This window comes from Jaculus jaculus, chromosome 5 (genome assembly GCF_020740685.1).
Source record: "Jaculus jaculus isolate mJacJac1 chromosome 5, mJacJac1.mat.Y.cur, whole genome shotgun sequence".
Classification (NCBI taxonomy): domain Eukaryota; kingdom Metazoa; phylum Chordata; class Mammalia; order Rodentia; family Dipodidae; genus Jaculus; species Jaculus jaculus.
Window position 1 is genome coordinate 36,647,687 of NC_059106.1, and position 24,489 is coordinate 36,672,175.

The window sequence follows — 24,489 nt, forward strand, 5'->3', positions numbered from 1 at the left end:
TCGGGACCCAATTCCAGCCCCGGCCAGGATAAATCGCGCGGGTGGCAGACAGCCTCCATCCGCATGCCATGCCGGCAGTGAAGAAGGAGCTCCCTGGACGCGAAGACTTGGCTCTGGCTCTGGCCACCTTCCACCCGACCCTGGCCGCACTGCCTCTACCACCACTGCCCGGCTACCTGGCGCCACTGCCCGCCGCCGCAGCCCTGCCCCCGGCTGCCTCGCTACCCGCCTCGGCCGCCGGCTACGAGGCTCTGTTGGCTCCTCCACTCCGCCTCCCGCGTGCCTACCTTAGTCTACACGAGGCCGCTGCGCCTCATCTCCACCTGCCCCAAGACCCGCTGGCCTTCGAGCGCTTCTCGGCCACCGCGGCCCCCGCACCTGACTTCCAGCCCCTGCTGGACAACGGCGAGCCGTGCATCGAGGTGGAGTGCGGGGCCAACCGCGCGCTGCTCTACGTGCGCAAACTCTGCCAGGGCAGCAAGGGCCCGTCCATCCGCCACCGCGGCGAGTGGCTCACGCCCAACGAGTTCCAGTTCGTCAGCGGCCGCGAGACGGCCAAGGACTGGAAACGCAGCATCCGCCACAAAGGTGCGGGCCGCGGTGGGGGTTCGAGCCTCCGCCGTCCCTCTAAGTCCCGCGGGTCTCGGCTCCTCACTCTGCTACCTGGGAGACCTAGGCTGAGCCCAGAGAGGGCGCTGCAGCTCCAGAGCTGCCTCGGGGTGCACTTTCCTCCCCCCCCGCGCCCTCCCCTCCACCACGCAGGGCGACTTGGTGGACGCAGCCGAGAGCGCCCGCGGCCTCTACAGTGCCACCCCCAGCCTGGGCCACGGCTCCCTGGAGGAGCTCCGGGCAACCCACGAACCGGCCACTCCCCCTCGTTCTGAAGGTCTTTTGCTAGGCCTTGAAGGCGGGGGAAGTTAACGGGAACTCGGGGGAGGCCGGCCGGGAGGGACGCCTCCCCTTCCTCCACCGGCGCGGAGCCAGCGGTTCGGGCAGGAGTGGCGGGGCGCACGTGCGACGAGGGTACGACCGCGCGCCGGTGGAGAGGCTGCGGGGGCCGCGAGGGCGCGGCTACCCGGGCGCAGCCTGTTTGGACCGTGGCTTCCAAAAGTGCCATGTGGCGGGTTCCTGGAGAGCTGGCGTGGTGCGGGCATTAGAAAGTTAGGGACCCGGCAGCGTTCGCTTTGGAGGTTTACTCCCCTGTTGGGGGGGGTCTCTCCCCTTCCGGTAGCGGCAGCTGACCCAGGCCGAGTGCCCCATCGGCACCTCTTCACCAGATCCTGGGCTCAACGTACCTCGCCCCAGCCAAGGGTTCCCAAGGAACCCGGTTGAAGAGGGTGGAGCGCTGGAGGAGGGGAGCCGAGGAAGGGGAGGAGGACGCCCTCCGTTAAGGGAGTGCGGCTCTCTCAGGATTTGAGTCTCAGAGCCTGACGGGTCCTGGCCTGGCAGCAAGGGTGGGGCAGGCCTCCCGCTTGGAAGTTGGACAACGGTGGGTGTGGAAGACAGTTGTGGGGGTCCGGGGCTGGCCTTACTGCTAACCACGCGCCCGAAGCACATGATGATGCTACCTGCGCCAGGCGGCTCCCTCACGGTTCTGCTTGGTCTCCTGGCAGGGAAAAGTCTGAAGACGCTTATGTCCAAGGGGATCCTGCAGGTGCACCCCCCGATCTGCGACTGTCCGGGCTGTAGAATATCCTCGCCCGTGGTGAGACAGAAGATAAGCTGGGGCTGGGTGGCTGGGCTTCCACTCTGGGGCTGATGGCTGTGTTGTCTAGGATTGGGAGTCATAACCGCAACCCAGCAGATGGGTTGGAGGAGTAAAGAGCCAGCCGGGTGGGGGAGGGAGGGTAGTACTTTCCCAGACTGTGCCTGGGAAGGAGAAAGAATCCCAGATGCAGGTGCCTCTCTTGGGTTGGATGCAGGGGAGGTCCTGCTTGTTCAACACTCAACACCTTGGAACTGCTCCGCAAGTCCTGGGAATAGACAGGGGTCCATGGGCTTCCTCCTGGAGAGTGGCATTTGACTTGGGTTTGGGGGCTCCCCTGGCTCAGATCTGGAGGCATCAAGTCCTCTGGTCCAACCAGAAGAGATGCTAGTTCTGGAGTTGGGCTCATTGCGTGGCATAATAGTGCTGGCTGGCTGCCTTGGACTGCCATCTGGGGTGGTCTCGGGCTTGTGTGTGAGTGACTGTCTCTGGGATGCTGAGGGTTAGAATACTAGGTATAGTATCCTATGCCAGCAAAGGGCATAGATAGCCAAGTGTTCTAGTGACAGCCCAGTTAGGGCAGGTCTTTGCAGTTTGGGCGTCTAGTGAGCTGAAGTTGAAGGCTAGTTGGATTCCCACCCAGGGTAAACTGTTGGTGTGACCTGGAGAGAGCAGGAGAGATTGGGAAGCAGTCTCAGGCTACCACACTCACTGAGTTCACAGATGCACCAAAGCTCCTCAGGCAGGTATGCACAGCTGCTGAGACCAGACCAGACGCCTGAGTCTCTCCACTGTGCTGCTCCTGCAATCAGCTGGTGCTAGCAGGTTTATAGGGTTCTGTTTTCTGTTCGGTTGGGAGGGGCCATGCTGCTCAGAACCTACTACCCAACGAGCTCCCCCTCAAGATGGAGGAGCAAGTGGCCAACGCCTCACTCACCTTGAATGAGAAATAATGGAGCTCAGAGAGGGGTGGACCTGCTGCCTACCTGGGGCTCCCTGTTCTTGTTCTGCACTAGAGACAAGTGAGACCTGGGCCCACCTCTCCTGTTGTCTGGTCCCTACCTGGTCCCTTGTCTCCAGTCTCACACTAGAGCTGTCTCCCTTAACCCCATGACCAAGGTCACAAGTGTGTATTTGTGGCACAGCTAATCCAGGGGTAGAGTATAGGTTTTCACATAGATCAGGGGCCCTGCATAATGGCACCTTTCCCACTATATGAGGAAGACCAGCTCTTGGTTAGGAGCCAAATTCTCAGATCTGTTGAGCAGGGGAGATGTTTGAGATCTCCAGTATATGGCCTGTATTCCAAATTCTTGAGAGGAGGTGAGAATGGCCACCTGGATCCTCAGTGCCCCTTCCTCATAGGTCATCCCCTAGGTGTCATCAAATACTCACCCCCTGGTGCCTTCAGGATGTTACAGGGGCTGGTGAGTCCCTATGACCAGCTGTGTGTGTATGTCATGGGGCTGAGGCTGGCTCCAGCTGGTTCTGGCCCCTTTCCAAATGTCAGTTCCTTCTTCCCCACTTTGCAAATGAGAGACAAAAAGAAATTGTTTTCTTTTCTTCTCAAGAGAATATCTTACTTAAAGTGGAAAGCCGGAGAGGGGAGGGTTCAGAGTCCCCTGAGGTTCTGATGCTTAGGCTGTGGCAGACATGGAGAATGGTAGACCACAATCCACACAAACAGAAGTTCATAGAAATGATACCCCACACTTTTGAGTTAACAGAGGCATAGGACACAGATGGGCACTCCACTCTTCAGCCTTACTTGTGTTCTGTTGTCATTAGCATGATGCAGGGTTAAGGCCACATAGATCTTAGAAGGAACTACAAAACAGACCCTCTTGTCCCTAAAGCCAGCCCTCAGATCCTAGTGGCCCACACTATCAATCCCAGTACTGGTGGGAAGACATCCCAGGCAGATCCCAGCAGATTCCTCAGGATAGGTGCAGCAAAGACCATGGCTTGGTCTTGGAGCCTAGAGAGGGGTACTGTTCAGACTAACCTATGTGTCTTAAGGTGATAGTAGTTCTGTGTTTGAAGAGACACCACTTTCTTTTTTTTTTTTTTTAAAGAAATCTATTTTTTTTTTTAAATTTATTTATTTGAGAGCGACAGACACAGAGAGAAAGACAGGTAGAGGGAGAGAGAGAGAATGGGCGCACCAGGGCTTCCAGCCTCTGCAAACGAACTCCAGATGCGTGCGCCCCCTTGTGCATCTGGCTAATGTGGGACCTGGGGAACCGAGCCTTAAACCGGGGTCCTTAGGCTTCACAGGCAAGCGCTTAACCGCTACGCCATCTCTCCAGCCCGAGACACCACTTTCTTGAAGGATATGGCTTTGGGACCTGGATGATCTGGAGGCAGGACCCTGGTGTCTCATCCTTCCAATGAAATATGGGAAGTGTCTTGCTCATGAGTGTGGTGAGGACTCTTAGCAGTGGTGGAGGGAGTCAGAGGAGACCTTCACACAGGACAGAGGAGAGGGAGATAATCTCAAGACTTGTGCGTCTCTGGGCCACTCACTGGAAAATAATCACTGATTTCCTTCTTTCCCCTGAGAGCATAAGAACCTGAAGACATAGGATAAGCAGAGAAAGGCCTAGAACTGAGGCACAAACTCACTGAAACTGCTCTGTGCATAGCTGAGCATGTGCCCACTAGCACATGTTCCTGAACTGAGTGCATATTCTGTGCAGAGTCCTCAGCTCATACACACTTATACCAGGGGTAGAGGGGACAGCGGAAACAGCTTTGTGAGAATCCCTACCCATCATGGTCCACGGGACAAAGGGTTTGGGCTGGTCAGAGCTCCTCTTCAGATGGCCGGTGAACACCTTGCCTGTAGTTTATAAAGGGTCATGCAGCCACCAGTTCTTTTAGGACCCAGGCCTACCCTTGGGTTGTCATTGAGTTAGGCACTGAAAAAGGGGTCTGGGATTATAGCTACATGGCAGAGTACTTGCATAGCATGCTCAGCAGCTCAGAAAGAAAGAACATGGAGGGGGCACTGAGGAGATGGCTCAGCAGTTAAAGGTGCTTGCTTGCAAAGCCTGACAGCCTGGGTTCGATTTCCCAGTACTCATGTAAAGCCAGATAGATGCACGAAATGGAGTTTGTTTCAGTGTAAGAGGCCCTGGTTCACCCATCCGCATCCCCCCTTACAAATAAATAAATAACTATTTACAAAAGAAAGAACACGAAGAGAAAAAGAAAGGGGGTAGGGTAAGAAGGGAGGAAAGGAAGATGTGGATATCAGTTTCAGGGACTAACAGAGAACATAATAGGATTTTAGGTAGACACACAAACAGGTACCTGTACTGACTGCATATCCACCAAGATCAACCCAAGAATGCTGCCCCAGGCTACATACACATCCCAACAGCCTGGGATCCAAAAAGGGAGCTGGGGTTGGGGGTTAGCACTGGACTGCTGCACCTTGACCTAGGCCCTGGAGGTTGAAGGCCTAGCCCAGCCTAACCCTCCTTCTCCTATTTTTCCAGAACAGGGGGCGGCTGGCCGACAAAAGGACACTCATCTTGCCCTCTGCACGTGCCCTAAAGAAACAGCGGACCCCCAGCTTCTCAGCTAGCGATGGTGATAGTGATGGAAGTGGCCCTGCCTGTGGGCAGCAGCTGGGCTTGAAGCAGGAAGATGAGCCGCATAGCCATATCATGAAGAGAAGGTACTTGTACCACGACCAGGCCAGGAGGTTCACCACACCCATGGACTCCCCTGAGGGTGGGGCATCAAGGTCAGAGGTGGCACTGAAAACAGGCAGGAACCTCTCCTGACATCTCATCCTGGCACCTCCACCTACTTCAGTGCAGGAGTCACTTTCAGAGGGCCTGCACCCACCAGGGATGATGCCCCAAGTCTCCTTCAGGTGGCTACTGTGAGGTTTCTCTCTGATGTGTTCCCACACCAGCAGAAGCAGCTCCAACAACCATGAATTTAGTTTCAGTATAGTAAGCACCATGTGGAAGAAGTCCCAACCCACCTCACCACTGTACAGCATGGGCTCCTCTGAGTGCACCAAGTGGGGTGGGGTCAGGGCCATCCTTATTCGTCTCTGGAGAAGCCAGAAAATGGCTCTGGCCTGGCCAGTGGGAACTGCAGCACACTGACCTTGACATGGGGCACCACCACTTGGCTACTGGCCTAGCTAACTGACCAAGTAAGACACTAGAGTCGAGGGTGGTCCCAGAAGCATGCTAACCCTTTCCTTCTCTCCCTCCAGAGTCCACACCCATTGGAATGTGAACATCTCCTTCAGAGAGACATCCTGCAGGTAGGAGTCCCAGTTTTCGAGGCTTCACACAGCCTCGAAACCATACAGCCCAGGCAGCCCAGGCAGCAGAAGGCCTATTGCTCTACTTCCCCTGGGCCTCAGGCTACCTGACCTTCTTCTCTCCTCTGCCCATGATTTCATGTCTTGCCCACCATTTTGGCCAGGGTGAGCCAATGTGGGCTGAACATCTACCAGGTTTGCTATGTCTGTTTCTTGCCCAGACTGGGAAATGGGTGGCAGGGTGGCCATCTTAGACAAGTGCAGGCTTGTGCCAGACCTTATTACTAGTACAGGCAGGCATTCTGGGAAGGTCAGGGCTAGAGCCAGAGTATACAATATCCCTAGTGGGACTGCCCGTTTGGATATATCTGATAAAAGAAATGAGGCTTATCTTTTATCTTACTCTCCATAGATGTAAGAGTGGTGTCTATAAGGATGTGCAGGTGGTGTTTACTAGGGAAAAGTGGGTCTGCAAAGTTATATTGGAGTGAAGGGAGAAGATATGAGAGAGAAGAAGGTAAATGTGGCAGGCCTGGCTCAATTGGAGGCTAAAAGTCTGGGCCTTAAATGCTGGACCTGTTGAGTTTTTGTCATCCAGACAGGAGAAGCCACAGAAAGTCTTTGTACCGGGAAGTGATCAGTGTGTGTGTGTGTGTGTGTGTGTTAATTTTTGTGTGTGTGTTTATTTTTATTTACTTATTTGAGAGCGACAGAGAAAGAGAGAAAGAGGCACATAGAGAGAGAGAGAAAGAATGGGTGCGCCAGGGCCTCCAGCCACTGCAAATGAACTCCAGACATGTGCATCCCCTTGTGCATCTGGCTAACGTGGATCCTGGGGAATGGAGCCTCGAACCAGGGTCCTTAGGCTTCACAGGCAAGCACTAAACCACTAAGCGATCTCTCCAGCCCCAGTGTGTGTTTTGTAAAGATCTTTCTGGTGACAACCCTGCATGCTAGGTCAGGGGTTTGCTTGAGATCACATGGATTCAGTCTGTAGAAGCAGGATGGGGGCTGCCACTCCAGGATGTAGCAAGGAGATGAAACTGAAGAAATTGGACATGGAGGTTGGGGTTTTGGAAGGACCTAGGTTCCTGTCTCATAGGGGAAGGGGATGGTCAGTCTATGAGCAGAACCCAGCAGTGGCTTATGGCTAGTGAGGTCCAATCTTACCCCATGGCCTCCAGGGGAGTGCTGCAAGATAGGTACAGCAGTGGGTTGTTGCCTCAGGAGACCAATCTCCTGTGGTCACAGCTGTGAAGGTCATGCCCCTTGACCAGTCACTCTTCAGAGAAAATCTGCCCTGGCTTTTTGCCAGATGTGTTATTTATGTCACTGAGAATGCCTGCATCCTGGAGCTGAATTACAATAAAAACATCCTTAAACTTATTTCCAACCCATTTTGGAGTTGCCAGCTCAACTGATCATTTTTATGAACTGTCATGAACACTGATGACACTTTATGAGCCTTTTACTTGGGACACTGCAGGATAAATTTGTCAGCAAGGCCAACAGGCAACCTGGTAGCTGTCTTCCCTACTGGAGCAGAGCAGTTCCTTCTCTGACACCCCCCCACACACATCAATGCCTGTGGCCCCTCTTCACATCCACCTGCCACTGGGTGGAGGTATGCCCACACAGGGTCTGTCACAATGCCAACCACTGCAGCCTGGTGCCCCTTGGAGAAGCCAGGCCCATGCCAATAGCCCTTTGGTACTTTAGAGGCCCCAAGGGCCAGGATTCTACCAAATAGGAAGTTGTAAGTAGGAGTGAATAGCAGCATGTCCAGGAGAACTGACAACCTTCTGCTCCCCTACTGGCAGGTCCAACGTCTGGAAAAAAGGGGTTGTGGGTGGCCAGGGCCAGCTGCCTTGCACTGCCCCCACCTGGCTCTGTATTTGTCCCATCTTGTTGTCCTGTCCACCCATTCTTCTGTCTTCAGTATCCTGTCTGTGCATCCATCTCTATCTGCCAGTTACCCTCTACTTTTCTGTTCACCTGCTTACACCCATCTATGTGTCCATCTATCTCTGGTCCTCTGTGAAACACTGTAGTAGGCCACCGGCTTGCTCCAGCCTAGCAAAGGTATGGGGCCCTGAGAAGTATGCTAGGCCAATCACTTTTCTCCTTCTAGCCTCCTCATGACATTCCCTCTGTAGCCTTCTGGCTCCTTTTAAAATTTTTTTAATTAATTTATTTATTTATTAATTTATTTATTGGGTGGGGGAGAGAATGTGTGTGCCAGGGCCTTCAACCACTGCAAATGAACTCCAGATGCATGTACCACCTTGTGCATCTCGTTTACGTGGGTCCTGGGGAATTAAACTGAGGCCCTTTGGCTTTTCAGGCAAATGTCTTAACTGCTAAGCCATCTCTCCAACTTTTTTTTTTTTTAATGTTTTTGTTTATTTATTTGAGAAAGAAGGAAACAGTATGGACATGCCAGAGTCTCTTGCCACTGCAAACTAATTTCAGATGCATGTGCTACTTTGTACCTCTGGCTTTATGTGGGTACTAAAGAATTGAACCCAGGCAGGCAGGCTTTGTAAGCAAGTGCCTTTAACTACTGAGCCGTCTTCCTAGCCCCAGCCTTTCCTGACCTCCTAGTTTCTCCGTGCCACAGCCTACTGAAACCCTCCTGGGCTTAGTATCTAGCTTACCTAGCTTGTGGTGATATGCAGTGTGTGACTTGTGGCTTTGAGAATGTTATGCTGTGACGCTAAGGGTAGAATTGTTATGTTTTCAGACAGGTGTGTATAGAGTGTTTTTGGAGATCTGTATATAATTGGCATAATTTGTTTAGTGAATAACCAGTAGGTGACAGGAACAGGTTTTCAAGGCTGGGTCACCTTAAGGGGTAAAAATCAAACGAGACTTAAGTTCCCACCAGATATCACCTCCACAGGGCCATGGCCCCCAGTGACCCTGATGGCTGTCACCAGAGCGTTCCAGACAGAAGGCCCTGACCTTCCCTCTGTGGGCCAGGCTGGGTTCACAGAGAATAGATTTTCTGCCCTCATCCCTGAGTCTCTGGTAGCTGGTTCACTTTAAAACACTGGGAGCACAAGAAAGGGGTCCCCGTGGGGAGCAGCTCTGTGGATACTGCAGCTTATGCTTGGCCAGCCCACAACCCCTCCTCATGCTGAGGATAGCAATTCTCTCTGACAACCCCCCCCACATCAATGAGGATATGGGGGACAAACCTCATGCCAATTAATCCCATAAAGTACTTATACCCCCAGCTGCCCTCGTAGCTTACACTGGGGTGGGGCCCCCTGAATGTCTGCTGCTGAAACTGATCTTCTTAGGTGCTAGCCCTGGATTAGCTCAGTTCCTGCCACCATGGTCAGGGACTGGTAGCTATTTAATGAGGTTCAGCGTCGATTCCCGGGTCACTGCATGGAGGTTCTGCATTGGCACCACTGAGGAGGCTGCTCCGCCACAGGTGGGCTGGGGAAGGCACATGCCAGGCACTGGGTACCCACTACTACTGCCCTCCCTGACTTTGACTTCCTGTTTCTCCTTCTACCAATGTTGGGTGATCACAGAAGCCCAGGGTAGTGTATCCTTACTTTCGCATCCTCTCCTCTCTGGGGCTTTGTAGATGAGGATTCAGTTGGCTCAGCAGGAAATAGAAAAACAGGGAGGGCGGTTAAGTGCACGTTTACGCCTGAGTGGCGTGTCACCTGTGCCTGCTAGGCTTTGCTCATGAGCATGAGTCTTCCCAGCTACAGAGCTTTGCTTAGAACCTCAGCATCCTTATTTGAAGGACCTAGGACCTGGGAAGTGTTTACTAGGCTTGGGCTATGGGAGCTGGCAGCATGTGTGTGACAGCCTGGCCTCTCTGGGTCTGTTCTGCAGAAGGCAGGACACCTGGCAGCCTCCAGGGCAGGGAGCACAACACTATTACCAAAGCAAAGAAGGCTATCTGGAGGGGCTGACTGAGCTGTAGCATGGTCTCAGTGCCAAGCTTCACTCTGGTCTACTTGAGGAGTGTGTACACGTGTTCTATCACAGGCCTCACATTGAGGTTCTGATTACTCTTTGGGTCATGCACCCCTATATTCACATTCTATGTGCCAGACTCCCAGCTCATGGCCTGTCTTGTCTTGCTTTGCTGCAGCCAGGACAGCAATCTTCCCACCCTCATATCCAGTGTGCATCGAAGCCGCCACCTCGTTATGCCCGAGCATCCAAGCCGCTGTGACTTCCAGAGAAGCAGTGTGGAAATTGGCCTTGGACCCACAGGTGAGGAGCCCAGGGGATTCCAAGGGTGAGGACAGAGCTGCTGGGCCACAGCAACTCAGCCCGAGAACAGCCTGCCCTCCCCAAGTCTCTGCTCAGCAGCTCTGGGCCCTGGATACCTTGGCTGGCAGCCAGAGAGGCCAGCAGAGGAGGCGGGAGGTGTGAGGCAGGCTGTCCCCTGGGGCTCCATGTGATGGTAATTGTGTTAATCCCAGCCAGCCAGGCAGACGGGCTGCTGCAGAGGTGGCTCCACTGTGACTGTTGCTGGGGTGAGCTTGGAGTGGCTGAGGCCCACCTCAGAGGGGCAGACACCACACAAGCCTCCAGTGAGCTCAGAAAGGACCGCTGCAGAATTGCTTGTGTGGGAAGGAACATGCTCACCCGCCCTCCACCACGGAGCATGCACAGCCCTAGTGCTGCTCTAAGGTCCTGTACCTGAGCAGACAGACAGGAAACTGATGCTTCCAGGACCTCTCCAAGGAAGCTGACTTCTGGAGGCCACTCCACGGAGTACAGAGGAAGGGGCAGCCTAGAGGCCATGGCACTCTGCAGAGGAGCAGGCTGTGAGGTGGTGGGGCACAGATGGGCTTCAGGAACCTTGAGGGGCCTTTCTATCGTGAGCTGTTGAGAGGATGGTTCTGGTGGTGGCTGCAGTGTTTGAGAAGGCTAAGTGGGTGTGGTCCCTCACCAAGGGCACCCGCATCAGAGCTTAGAAAGCATTGTGGGCCTGTAGGGGGCTGCTTCTGGAGCAGCTGGAGACCTGATGGAGGCCCAGGCTGGTGGAGGCAGCTGAGCAAGCGGCTGATAAAATCTAATTGCCCCATCGATCTATCTAGCTGGCGGAGCCAGGGGAGCTCCGCTATGATTGAGATGTTCTGAGCCCACAGGCCCTCCCCTCCTTCTGCACATGAGACCTCCTTAGGTGCACAAGTACATGTGTGCTTGTGCATATATAGGCTATATGCAGTACCTCCCAACCAAGGCCACCATGGACCTTGTCAAGGTGCCAGTGCAGACTGCACATACGCAGTTCTCCTGTGGTGCTCAGTCACCAGACTGGCCACTCATTCTCCCTTTGCACTGCATGCCGGGGTTCATACCATGCACAACTGCAGAAGTGTATGCTGTGCCTGAGTTTCACACATGCATCCCCTTAGGGTCTTACACACACACACACACACACACACCACCTCAAGGAGCTCTCAGTCATCATAGGGGATCCTTACATGTCATTCCTCCACTGGGCATGGGCCTGAAAGGACTATGTGGCTTGGAACAGGTCTTGTGACTTCATGTGCATGCTCCTGCATACATACCTGCCTACTGTTGCCAGATGCCCTGGTATGTCCAGGAGAAGACGTGGTTTCATCAAGTCAGCCATGGAGCTGGGGGGTCTCCTGTGAGGCACCCACACTCCACAGTCACCTCCACTGAGCTGACTCAAGCTTTTCAAGAGTAAACTGGAATCCCAGCCCCACCCCCTGGCTACCCTACAAAATGGAAGGGGTAATAGTCACTGTTATAGTGGTGACAGACTGCTGCAAAGGGCCTTGCCTAACCCTGAAGGGTATGTGTGAACTGGGGCATGGGCAGCAGGTAGGAGTAGAACCAGGTACCACACAGCCCTGAGGGACAGTCCTCCCTTCCTGTCTCAGTTGCTTCCCCTCCTGCTCACTGGGCTCCAGTATGCTTCCGGTGATCCCAAGTGTAACTAGATGCCCTCCTGTATGCTGGGCCCATCTGCCCGGATCCATCACATGGGGATCCCTTGTCCAGGCAGTGGTGACTGTTCCTCTTTGGGGCAGGGCCTGAGCTGGCCAGCCAGACCAGTGGCAGCGAGGTGGCTGAGATCAATAAGTTATTAGCACCATTCTGTCAGCCGTAATGTGGAGATTGATCGGCACTCTTGCTGCTGCACTTCCCCAGCCTGATAAAAATGACAGATTAAGGGAATAAGGAAAAGGAATTCAGCTCTGGAGCTGATGGCAGGACTTTGCGGTGGTGGTGGGGGCACAGGCGTGGAAGCCTTACTTACTGGGGCATTATAGAAAGTTTGGGTCACCCAGAGGCCAGTTCCTCCACACCCCCCTAGATGGGGATGAGGGCAGAGGCAGCAGCATCTGGCTTAGAGCCAGGATGGCTCTAGGTTGTTCAACAGAGAACCTAGCCTCAGGTTGGACTTAGGAGAAAGCTGAAGAGCAGAGTCCTGTGGCTGGTCCTCAATTGAGTCAACTGATGCTTGAGGTTTGGCATGTGAAGGTGTGACCTTTGGGTCCTGTAAGGACTAGTAGGGTGGGGGAACTGGCCTGGTACTGGTATAGCATGTACAAAGCTGTGAGCTATGGATGAGCCATGCAAAAGTATCCTTAGGAGCCTAGAACCTGGTTAGGCAGGTGTGTCAGCAAGGCCAAGTGCAGCAGAGAAGTTACTTGGGGAGGAACACGAATGTATAGATTGGGATGTGAGGTATAAATCTGTCCCAAGAGATAATGGTGGGCCATTCAGCTCTGAGAGGGGCAGAGGAGACACATGGACTTGCAGAAAAGGACAGCCTGGTGGGGAAGGCCTGTGTCTTCTGGGACAATGGTGTGAATGTTCTATTACTTCTGTTCACATGCCCAGGGTCAGCATCAGGGATACACTGTGCCCTTGTTTTGTTCTGCCCCAGTCATAACATCCTCTGGCCTGGGCTCCCAGGTTAGAGGTCTTGACTACTAAGGAGGAAGAAAGTGGTCATAACTGGGGTTCCAAGCTGAGCATAGGTGGACTTCCCTTCATCACTCCCCTCTAAGCCCTGAGGTATTGGTTGGGGCTCACTCCATCCTCTGCAGGTGCCCTGTTGGGCAAGAGGCTGGGCTGCTCTTCCCACATCACCAGTGACTATTCTTCAGAGAAGAAGGCCCGGAGTGAATCCCCACAAGGTAGGAGCCTGGCCCAGGATTAGGAGGCAGGTTACTGGAAGAGGGAGGAAGCAACGGAGTCCTTGAGGGTCCTTGAAGAACTTGGATGTGCATCCTTAGAGGGGAGGCCTTGCTTCTCCCTTTGGCACTATCTCAAGAAACCCTCACCATGTGCTCCCCCAACACAGAGACTCTGCTGCTTCCAGAGGTGGGGTCCACCATGGCCCCTGAGGACCACTACCGTCGACTCATGTCAGCTCTGAGTGAGGCTGGACCCTTTGAGGATCCTCAGCGTCTCTACCACTTGGGCATCCCTAGCCATGGTATGCGCCTCCAGTGGCACTCTCACCTCCAATGTGCTCCTGTTGCCTTTCCTATGTACTAAGCTACCATAGAAGAGGCCCTGGCATTGAATACATCCAAGGGCCTTTGGCCCCTGTCTGTGTACAGTGATGAGGCCTAGCTAGCTGCCCAAGGTCTGTTCCCAAGCCACCACTGAGTGTTTTGGGGAGGGGGGTGGGAGGGGCCAAGTGAGGGTGGGAGGTAAGGGCTTGAACAGGCTCACTTGCCTTCTATCCAGTAGACGCTCTGTGGCCTGTGCAAGCCCTCCCCCCTTTGATCCCAGGGCACAGTCAGTATAGGATGGTGAGTCTGTGAGCACATTCGGGGGGCGGGAAGAGGGTCAAGTCCAGAAAGGCAGAGCTAGGCTGCAGGTTAGATGTTTCTTAAGAGATACCTCCCTAACGCACTGTCCCTGCCACCAGGCATAGTCAGACAGTCTGCCCAACTGTTCTGCTAGGGAATCTTGGCTTTTCTGGCAGAGGTGGCTGGGGGCTCAGAGAAGGGGGCTGGATTTCCTTTCCTTGCAAAAGACACTGTCCCCCAGGGCAGCTCAGGCACCAAGAGCCTGAATAATTCACCAAATGTTAATAATTTAAAAATCTTCCTTTTTAATTGCTTTCTCTGCCCTGCCTGGGGCCGGCTCCGCTGGCCTGTACAGGGGAGGGTGCAGAGTGGGGAGCAGGCTGTCAATCACCACTGCACAGAGCCTGGCTGGGCCAGCAGGGCCACCCCACTGGGATCTACGCGGGCGGCCAAGTTTGCTGGGTTCTGAGGGCTGGCTCCTCGCCCTGTGCAGACCCACCTCCCTTTTTCGGGTAATTAATTTATAAACAGGCACTGGTGGAGCAGCAGAGGAGTGGAGCTTGAGCTGGGGGGTGGGGGAGCTGAGAGGCCCAATCTGGGCACGATGGGGAACAGCGCACTAAGCATGCCCACATTGGAGCTCATGTGCATGGGCCCTCGTATGCATGGATCATGCTGTGACCATGTGCCACTGCTAGATGATGGCATCTACTCTCACAACCATGTATGCAAGTATATTGCTTTTTTAAAGAGTCAGATTCTTTCCAGCTGTTCCTAGGTATCAGGATCTAAAACTTTTCCTGCCTCTCATTCAGGACAGCCTGGGTTGGAGCCCCTGTCACAACTCGGGGAATTTTGTCACACTGATCTCCAGTAGCAGGCCTGTGGCCCTTGTCTTTGTCAAAGCTCCAGTTTTCATCACATCAGTACCAACACTTAAACCCTTCCTTCTCACGTAATTTTGGTTACTGACCTTTTCATATTTTTTCCAAGTTTCTCTTGCCCTGCAGCATCCTGTAGATCTTGTTGCATGGAACCTGTCTCTCCTGCCATATGGCTGCTCCTTCTCCAGCCTCAGTGACCACAGAGTTCAGGGCTTGTGTGGAAGCGTCCCCTCCCATCCTCCTCTTGGCTCTCCTGGGTCAACGCACTGCTCACCAGAATGGGAAGGGGAAACCCCGAGGAAGCATAGCCTCTCGGTCACTACTGTCGCCTCCCTTCTCAGATCTCCTGAGGGTCCGGCAGGAAGTGGCGGCTGCAACTTTGAGGAGCCCCAGTGGCCTGGAAGTCCACCTGCCCTCATCCACAGCAGGTCAGCGCCGGAAGCAGGGCCTCGTTCAGCACCGGGAAGGCGCAGCTGCAGCTGCTGCCCCATCCTTCTCAGAGAGGTACTGGGGTGGCAGCATTCCAGGGAGGCCCCCCCATTCCGTTCCCGAGGGTAGGCCAAGCCACATCTTGGACCTTCCTCTAACTTTCTCCCCCTTAATGAACGTGCGGGTACCGCGTACCCCGTGTGTGCCAAGCACCAACCAGTCAGCTCTGGGTTTAGGGTCTGCTGGGCAGGAATGCAGGGAGGGGGGGCGGGGAGGGCATGCTGGTCTCTTTGTTGAGCAACTGGGGACCTACAAAATAGAGGTGTCCCAGAGGCAGCTGAGGGCCTTGTCCCCCTCACTGTTGGTGTGTGCTGAGGAAGCCTGCTCGCAGTCCGAAGCCCCGCTGTAAGTGGGCGGACAGAGCACAAGAGTTAGAGGCCAAGGGAGGCCTGGGCTGCACCACCAGTCCAGACGCCGGAGCCGTTCGCGACACAGACTGTCTCCGCGGTGGGCGGGAGGAGCCAAGGGAGAACGCTGGACGGGGGCCCTGGCGGGCTGTCTCCACCGCGCCACCCCCGCGCCGGCCGCCGAACGCTGCATTTGCAGCTGCCGCCGCCTCCAGATTGCCGCTAATTACGCCCCGCCCCCCCGCGAGGGCTGGGGATGGGGGCAGGGACGGCGCACCCCGCGGTAATTACCGCTGCAGCCGCCGCCGCCCGCAGGGTCAGAGCCTCCGCGCCGCCGCGGAGATTAATTGGCGCCGCCGGCTGGGACTGGGGCACCGCACGACCCGGAGCCATAACGAGCAGCTCATCGACCGCCCGCGGGGTCGGCAATTAGCGGCGGCGGCACGGGGTGCGCCCAGAGGCGGTTACGGGGGTGGGTGGGGGAAGGGAAGGGAAGTTGAGCAGCGGCTGGGCCTACGCTCACCATCCTGCTGTCCACTTACAGGGAGCTGTCGCAGCCACCCCCCTTGCTGTCATCCCAGAATGCCCCCCACATCGCTTTGGGCTCCCACCTCAGGCCTCCCCTTTTGGGGGTACCCTCTGCTTTGTGCCAGACCCCAGGTGAGTAAGTGGATGTGCAAACCCTCCGTGTCTTGGAGCCCCTTTGGTGCGGAGAGCAGACGGAAGTGGCGCAGAGATGCCAGCTTGTGTGGCCTGTCCCCAGGTTATGGCTTCCTGCCCCCAGCTCAGGCTGAGATGCTTGCCCGGCAGCAGGAGCTCCTGCGGAAACAGAGCCTGGCGCGGTAGGTGTCTCGGAACTCTGCGGGGGTGGTAGCACGCGCGCCCCGCCCCGGCTGACCCCGCTGTCTGTCTAGGCTGGAGATGTCTGCGGAGCTGCTTCGGCAGAAGGAATTGGACAGTTCTCATCGCCCTCAGCTGCTGGCGCCAGAGGTGGCCCTGCGCGCCCCCGACGGCGCCGATGAGCTGCAGCGACGCGGGGCTATGTTAGTGTTGAAACACAGCTCGGCGCCGCTGCTGGCCCTGCCCCCCCAGGGCCCACCAGGGCCGGGGCCCCCGACCACACTCCAGGAGTCTACTGGCCATGTATCCCGAAAGGGGAGCCCTGGTTCTGTATCAGTCAGGCCCAGTGAACACAAGACCACAGAGGCCAGCCTCTGGGCTCACGATGGTTCTGAGGAGGAGCCCTCCAAGGACTCAGATGGAGAAGACTCTGAGATGGCAGCTGCCAGGGGTGGGATCTCTAATCCTAGCCAAGCTCCAACAGGAGGGACCAGAGCGGAAGGAAAGGGGCCCCTCTCAGGGTCCACACTGCCCCTCGGCTTCCCTTACGCTGTTAGCCCCTACTTCCACACAGGTAGGCAGCAGATACTAGTTTTCTTCGTCTGGGTCTGCAAGCCCAGCCTGGGCCACCCATGTACCCACAGCCTGGCCACCCATGTACTGGGGAGTGGGGAGGGCTTTTCATGGGGAAACAACCCTTTAGTCATTGATCCAAGGTCTCTATGCAATTAGAGCAAGATCAGTAGATGGGGTGGGGCCATGAGAAAGGGAAGACCTGGGCTCTAGTGATACCCTGCCCTCCACATCGCCAGGAGCCATGGGAGGGTTCTTCGCTGATGGGGAGAACACAGATCCAGAGGATGTCAGCAAGTGGACGGTGGACGATGTCTGCAGCTTCGTGGGGGGCCTGTCTGGCTGTGGAGAGTATGCTAGGGTGAGGAGATCTGCAGGTCCCTGGGGCTAGGTGGGAATGGCCTGGCCTGGCCACAGTGCTGTCTCCACACCCAGCTGCTCCCCCTCAGTCCCTCTGCTTCGGCCTCAAGGCCATCCATACTTAGCTTTTCCTTTCTTTGGATCATTTTTCCATGAAAGCCACACCTCTACCCTGTGGGACCTGACCAGGCTCACATACGTGATAGGTCCTTGACCCTACCCTGCCCCCAGGTATTCAGAGAACAGGGAATTGATGGAGAGACTTTGCCTCTGCTGACAGAGGAACACCTGCTGACCACCATGGGGCTGAAGCTGGGGCCGGCCCTCAAGATCAGGGCCCAGGTGAGTGTGGACAGCCGTTTCCTATAATGTCTAGGAAAGGCATCAGGGCTCTTTGTGGCTGGAGACAGTCAATTAGGTGCTCACCTAGACTTATCTCTTCCTAGGTGGCCAAGCGCGTGGGCCGTGTATTCTACATGGCCAGCTTTCCTGTAGCCCTGCCACTGCAGCCACCAAGTATGCGGGCACCTGAGCCGCTCAGCCCGGGACAGCAACCCCTGTCCCCAGCAACCACCACCTCCTCCTATGGGGGCGCCCACCCACCCACAGGCCGAACCTCACCCAAGCAAGAAAATGGGTCAGGGACTATGGCTGTGCTCCCAGGGGCCCCAGACCCCTCCCAGTCTCTTTGTTGAGGTTGGTAGGCAACTGCCATACTCCTTGGAGGCCATGCAACTCCCCATCCCTCCAAGACATTTTCCTTTTTGGAAGCAAAAATCACCAAGAATTTTTAAAAAGAAAATATATGACTTAAGAGGAAAGGAATGAGTTTACAAAGACTTTCTGGGGGTAGCTGCAGAGGTCTATAGTCAAACCAAAGACGGGAGGTGAAGAAGCCATGGAGCCACCCTCCTTCCTCTGCATCCTGGCATCAGGTCTGGGTTAGCATCCTGCTGGGGGCAAGCAGGGTAGGCTCTGAGGTGCCAGCTCCCTTCCTCTGATCAGAACAGCTTTTGCTACATTTGGTCTGTTGTGCTGTAACAATAAAGCCCGGTCTACTGTCTACCTCCCTCTTGCTGCACAGATGGTGGCCTTGAGGCCTCCAAGACATGGTGGGAAGCCCTTAGTCCTCTTCAGAGAGCTGCAGATCCTCCAGCTCATCCTGTGGCCCGTGGGCCAGCTGCCACAGTTCACTGGGATCCAGCCCCATCCCTATGTCTTGTCCTCCATCTACAGGAAGAGAAGAGACTACATGAATTCTGCATATCAGGAAGAATCCAGCCTTAGAGGTTACTTATTCATCACAGTATTAATGTCTCAGCATTGCTTTAGCTAGCTGCCAGAATGCATGAGAACAGAGCAACTGGCCTTGCACACCAGGGCGGGGCCTGGGCCTGGTGCAAAGCCACCTTCCTAGGACCAGTTCACAAGAACTACTCACCCTCTGAGTCACTGGTGTCCTCTTCCTCATTGTTATCTTCCTCTTCCACGTCCTTCTGAACTCTCCGGAGCCCATGTGTCCCTGGAAACCAGGTAGAACCATGTGTACAACTCCCCCAAGCCAGACAGCAAGTTCATATAGGGAGCTACACTGGCCCTTCCCTCTACCTGCATGGAGGCCCACAGGCAGAGTTATCAATACTAAGGAAGACCCACAAATGAAGGAACCAGTGAGGGTGGCACAAGAAACAACTCTAACCACCAAACAGATGGGTAGGCCCCTCTGGTTGAGGAACCACCAGAACCCACCCCATTCAGAGAACTATTAAGGTAGCCCAGGACCCACCTCTCTCTGAGAAGTCTGTACTGTCCTCTTCCTCAGCACTGTCCAGATCAAACAGATCTTTAAATTCCTTCCTATCCTCCTCCTTCCTGTCTTCCACCTTCCGCCTTTTGATCTCTGGGAAGTTCAGGTCTTCCAGCTTTGAAGACAATAAACAGAACAGCAAATGGGGAAAAGCAGAGATCAAGAGCTGAATGCAGCCTAGCCTAAACCTAACCTCAGGTCCCAGTCATACGCAGGACAGGTGACTGGAGCAGATGCCTTGTGGGTAAACAACTTCACCCAACTTAAAGTCTCATTCATCTCTCCCTCCCATCAGTCTTCCTTTTCCCAGCTTTACCCCCAGCTCAGCCTTTTCATGAATACCCTGCATAGCCACTTTCTGCTAAGCTTCCTGCCCAGACCCCAGGGATACCCGCTCTTTGCCACTGATTTCCAGCTGGATCTCACGGTCCCTCAGCTTCCGCCAGTGACTGTAGTACTTGGTGAGTGGGGTCCCTTCTTCCTGGGCCTGCTTCTCCCAAGCATCCTGGAAGCAGGAGCAGTTTAGGATCATGCCCACATTGGGCAACCCCCAAACACCCACCTCTTCCCAACTGGTATCTTCAAGGCAGCACCACCCCAGGGCACAGATGCAACATCCCAACCAACCACTGCTAGCTGGTCAGACACGCTGAACGAGACTCTCTGGCGGAGGCGGCAGATGTGCTCTGTGTTCTCTTGCACCTTCTCAAGCAGCTGGCGCATCTGCCGGCAGTAATTGGCTACCTTGCACTCCCGGAGGAAGGATTTCAGCTGCAGAAAGGAAGGGCTTGCTGTAGCTCCAGTGATAGGACTGTGCTCCACCCAACCCAGGGCCAGACTATGCAAAACTACAGGGCAATCACAAGGACGTACAAGTACCTGCTGCCCATTTCCATAAAGTCTCACAGGCACACTGACGAGAGGTAAGCAACTAGAGAGCTTAGCAGTTAAGGCACTTGCCTGCAAAACCTAAGGACCCAGGTTCAATTCCCCAGAACCTGCATAAACCAGATGCACAAAGTGGCCTATGTGTCTGGAGCTAGTTTGCAGTGGCTGGAGGCCCTGGCGTACCCATTCTCTCTCTCTCCCCCTCTAGTAAGTACTCTCTTCCTAGTAAGTAAATAAAAACAAAACATAGAGCTTTGAGAAACCATATGTCACACAAAGTCTATAATTACCATTTGGATCTTTACCAAAAAAAGAACACCCTGCTGACCACTACTCTGTGCTATGCCCAGCACCCATATCTCCAGGACCTTAAACCCAAAAGTAAAGATGTCCCAACTATCTGCCAAAGACACAGGACAGACAGACGCCACTGTAACATGCAGAGCTACTGTAACTAAATGTGTACAAAGTTTCACATGTAACTTGCCTTGCACACATAAACCTCACTTGGGTCTAGATGGGTCTGAGCCAGATATATATGGCTCAGGTATGAACAGCAGCTCTCCCAGCAAGCCTGAGTAATGGAGCTAATCACCCACCAGAACCAAATAGGGACAGCAATAGCCTCCTCCTTTGAGTAGCTGGGATGATAAACAGTTGGCTGTGAGCAAACAGACCCTAATGCCGGGCACAGGAGCTTCTAAGAGGGACAATCACACTTTATCCGCAAGACTAGCCCAAACCAGGCTTTGGGCTTACACAGGTGGCCGTAGGCCACGGTGGGCCAACCAGTCTGGGGAGGGGCCAACAAGTTCCTAAAATCCTAGGTAAGTTATCCAGGCTTGCCCCAACCTTCTGAGTAGATGGTAATCCCTCAGAGCAAAGTCAAGACTACAGCCCCCAAGAAGAAGCCGCTCAGGCTATCAAGTCATAGTGATCACTTCCCCTACACTAGCCCCAAAGGGCCCAGTTTATAGGCCATGCAAGGGAGAAACACGTAAGTCAGTTGGCTTTATTCTTAGCCCTGAGTGGCTGAAATAAGAATACTTCCTTTCACCTATCTGTACCAAGATAGTCAGCTAGCATGGTGGTGCATGCCTTTAATCCCAGCACTTGGAGACAGAGGTAGGAGGCTTGCCTTGAGTTTGAGGCCAGCCTGAGAACAGAGTGAATTCCAGTCTAGCTTGGGCTAGAGTAAGGAGACCCTACCTCAGAAAAATATGAAAGTAAGTAATAAAAGATAGTAAAGGGCTGGAGAGATGGCTTAGTGGTTAAGGAATTTGCCTGCAAAGCCAAAGGATACCAGTTTGATTCTCCAGGACCCACTCAAGCCAGATGCACAAGGGGCACATGCATCTGGAGTTCATTTTCAGTGGCTGGAGGCCCTGGTGTGCCCATTCTCGCTCTTTGCCTCTTTCTCTCAAATATAAATATATATACACGTGCACACGCACGCACACACACACACACACACACACACATATATGTATGTACGTATGTATTTCATTCCTTTAAAATAAAAAGGAGGTAAGCCAGGCGTGGTGGCACATGCCTTTAATCCCAGCACTTGGGAAGCAGAGGTAGAAGGATCACCATGAGTTTGAGGGCACCCTGAGACTACATAGTGTCAGCCTGGGCTAGAGTGAGACCATACCTTGGGGAGGGGGTGGAGATAGTCAAAGTTAGCCACAAAGCAGATCCAAGGAATCTGGGCAGGGGAGGGGAACCAGATGAGCACATACCTGTAGTACAGTGGGCAGTGCCAGCTCAGGGAAGGTTATGCTATGGGCCTGGCTATGTAGGTATTCCAAGGTGAGGTCATACAGCTGCTCTACCAGGCCATCCTGAAGCAACAAGGTAGGAAAAAGATCATTAGGTGATAGGGACCCAGGAGCCCCGGGTCATCTACTTCAGCACAATGGATCTGCTCAGTCTCCAGGGTGGCAGCTACAAGGCAGTGCACACAGCCTCCCCAAAAGCCACACCCAGCTTCACAGGGGCTGAACTAAGGAGCCCTGACCCAGAAGACCACAAACACTGCAGGACAGTAGCCCCTCCTGTCTACCTTCACACCTTCTGAAGTACTCATGTGACCCGGATGGAACCTTACCCAGGAGGCCTGGAGGACAGCCTTACCCGGTATGCCTTCTCTTGCAGGTTAGCACTGGACAACTTCAAGATCACTGAGAAGTTGATGGGCCTGGAGCTCATGCGTCCTGGGCGCCTATTGAAGTCCACCTGCTGGAAAACCTGCCCCCAGGGTATCAGTCCAGCCCAGTGCACATGACCAGACAGAGCATGACCTGAGGCCCACAGAACACCTTGAGTCCCTTGACAGGAAGCCATAGGACCTTTGTGTACAGAGCCCCTCACTCAACCTCCTTCAACACATTACAGTGCATAAAGGCCTGGGCCTGGCATGGCTGCATGCTAGGTAGTGTGGGTATAGCCTGGAATCAAAGAAACCCATAACACAGACATGTCTCAGGAGTGGGACCGGTACTTCCCTCACACTCCACACTCTGAATGTTGTGTACTTTGACCTTTCCCAGATAGGAGGGATGTAGGAGCCTACCTCAGTCTCTTGGCCTACTGATACCTTCCCCAACCACCACGAGACCCCCCCACACACACAAAGCAGTTAACCAGGAAGGAACAAAACATGAAGAAGGTTAGAGAGAGGTTCTAGAAGGGAAGCCCCTGGCAGGAGTCCCCCATGCAGCAGAGCAGGATGCTGGTGAATAAGCCAGCTCCAAGTACAGGAAGGCCCAACAGTGATCAATAATAAATGGTTGGAGGGGATGGGAGGTACAATACTTCCTCTAGCCTCAGCAAAAAGCTGGGTAGGAGCTAAGTGGCATCCAAAGCTGCTCTAAATACCCTCTTCCTGCCCATAAATCACAGGACAAAGATTCCTTACAGCCTGAGAGCTTGGTTTCAACCTGTGATTCACTTTCTCAGGAAATCTGCATCTGGTGTAAGGGGCACCAAAGAACGAGGGTTGTCCAGGGCAAAGAAAAAAAACATGTTGCCGAAGAGTGTGAGGGACTTGGGAGAACCAATAGCAGGAAACCCTCAGTGGGTTTCCAAGACAGAAGGACTATAGGTGTACTAGTCAGGTAACCACTGCTACCTGCTACAGGAGAGATGTAGTTTCCAAAAGACGTTCATAAGTCCCCACCCTAGACTGAACCTATCACACTCACCTCGAGAATGAAGGGCAGCACAGGGATGAAGGTGCCAGTGTTCTGTGACAGCAGTGTCAGAGCACGCACACAGTGCATGCGTAGTGGGTAGAAGCGGGCAGTGGGCAGCAGCCTGAGGCAGGAAGGAGGAGCCTGGTCATGTGGCTAGCCCCCAGCACAGCATGGCCCCGCTTTCATTCACAGATTGCTACTGCAAGAGGGTCCTTGTCACTTCTAAAGGGTGACCAACTACAGCATTCATAGGTAAATATAACATTCCTCCAAAACAAAATGCCCAGTCTTGTGTCCTGCCTCATTGCTCAGCTATGGGAAAACCAGCTTTTTAACTCAATTTCATTTTAATTTTATTTACTTGAGATAGAGAGAAAGAGGCACATAGAGAGAGAGAATGGGCATGCCGGGGCCTTTGACCACTGCAAACAAATTTCAGACACATACACCACCTTGTGCATCTGGCTTACACAGGTCCCGGGGAATTGCACCTGGGTTCTTTGGCTTTGTAAGCAAATGCCTTAACCACTAAGCCATCTCTCAGACCCCTCAATTCCATTTTAACATGTAGCTATTCACCCTCTCTTTCTTTTCTTTCCTACTCCCTGCTTTGGGAGCTTAGTTCCTTGGATCTCCTACTTCTCTTCATAGTCCAGCTTTCAATACTCAGGAAAAAGCCCCTCAGGAGGACATGGATGCCCCCTCGTGGCCAGACAGGCATACTTGAGTCAAGAACAATAGGCCACTGGACCTGAACGCCTTACTATACCACCCAAAGGCCCATTCAGCCCTCAGAAAAACGTTGTGGGCAGCTAACCTTGCTCACCTAACAAACAGGAGGCTAATTGCAAGCCCAGCTGCACAAAGAATCTTCCAGGCTCTTCCTCAGAGATTGCCAAAATCAAGACCCAAAAGCCCTAAAATTTAATGTGGTCCAAGACAATTTTCATCCACTGTGGCCCAGAGAAGCCAAAAGGTTGGACACTTCTGCCCTAAACCAGCAGCACTGCCCAGAACATCCTCTGTCCCCACCCTACAGGACAGCCTGTCCCAACCTTGCCCTTGAACTTACTTGATGCAGCCAATGATGACCTGTGAGAGTGGGTAGAGCAGGGGCCGCAGGGCCTCACTGGAGCCAAGGGCACTAAGAACACGGCACCACAGGTAGAGGCAATGCACATATTGCCAGTTGTACACGGACTGGTAGGTCTCCTGGTCAGAGTGGAATCCACCATTAAGAGCCAGCCCCTCCCTGCCACAGCCCTCACTCACAGTCCACCCCACCAGCGAGTGCTGAGATGTCAGTCCCAACAGACAGGGT

At 54.1% G+C, this 24,489-nt stretch overlaps 2 protein-coding genes across 5 annotated transcripts in view; one reads left to right on the top strand and one right to left on the bottom strand.

The window, feature by feature from the left end:
• Positions 1-18,339, top strand: Samd11 (sterile alpha motif domain containing 11). Of its 3 annotated transcripts, none has more exons than XM_045149245.1 (14): positions 1-588; positions 1,614-1,705; positions 5,209-5,390; positions 5,946-5,996; positions 10,117-10,241; positions 13,070-13,159; positions 13,327-13,461; positions 15,009-15,171; positions 16,048-16,163; positions 16,267-16,345; positions 16,418-16,917; positions 17,156-17,277; positions 17,508-17,618; positions 17,723-18,339. In XM_045149245.1, exons 1-14 carry the CDS (start codon positions 69-71, stop codon positions 17,969-17,971), a joined length of 2,535 nt encoding a protein of 844 aa, XP_045005180.1. In that variant the 5' UTR covers positions 1-68; the 3' UTR covers positions 17,972-18,339. The 3 variants fall into 3 exon arrangements, with proteins under 3 accessions (XP_045005180.1, XP_045005181.1, XP_045005182.1); XM_045149246.1 differs by having other exon boundaries at positions 16,418-16,794; XM_045149247.1 differs by lacking the exon at positions 1-588 and adding an exon at positions 797-1,023.
• The window catches only part of Noc2l (NOC2 like nucleolar associated transcriptional repressor), a 12,235-nt gene continuing 5,809 nt past the window's right edge, over positions 18,064-24,489 (bottom strand). For both annotated transcript variants that reach the window (XM_045149249.1, XM_045149248.1), the window contains exons 11-19: positions 24,241-24,380; positions 23,178-23,289; positions 22,108-22,221; positions 21,714-21,815; positions 19,711-19,854; positions 19,475-19,588; positions 19,063-19,198; positions 18,718-18,798; positions 18,064-18,506 (exon numbers count right to left, since the gene is read on the bottom strand). In XM_045149249.1, the coding sequence (XP_045005184.1) occupies positions 18,400-18,506; positions 18,718-18,798; positions 19,063-19,198; positions 19,475-19,588; positions 19,711-19,854; positions 21,714-21,815; positions 22,108-22,221; positions 23,178-23,289; positions 24,241-24,380 (1,050 nt within the window). In that variant the 3' untranslated portion in view covers positions 18,064-18,399. The remainder of the gene's footprint in view (positions 18,507-18,717; positions 18,799-19,062; positions 19,199-19,474; positions 19,589-19,710; positions 19,855-21,713; positions 21,816-22,107; positions 22,222-23,177; positions 23,290-24,240; positions 24,381-24,489) is intronic.

Coding starts and splice junctions, on each gene's coding strand:
- Samd11 (XM_045149245.1), top strand. CDS start 69: ATGCCGGCAGTGAAGAAGGAGCTCCCTGGACGCGAAGACTTGGCTCTG. Junction 5,391..5,945: donor AGCCATATCATGAAGAGAAG/GTACTTGTACCA, acceptor CTCTCCCTCCAG/AGTCCACACCCATTGGAATG. Junction 5,997..10,116: donor TTCAGAGAGACATCCTGCAG/GTAGGAGTCCCA, acceptor GCTTTGCTGCAG/CCAGGACAGCAATCTTCCCA.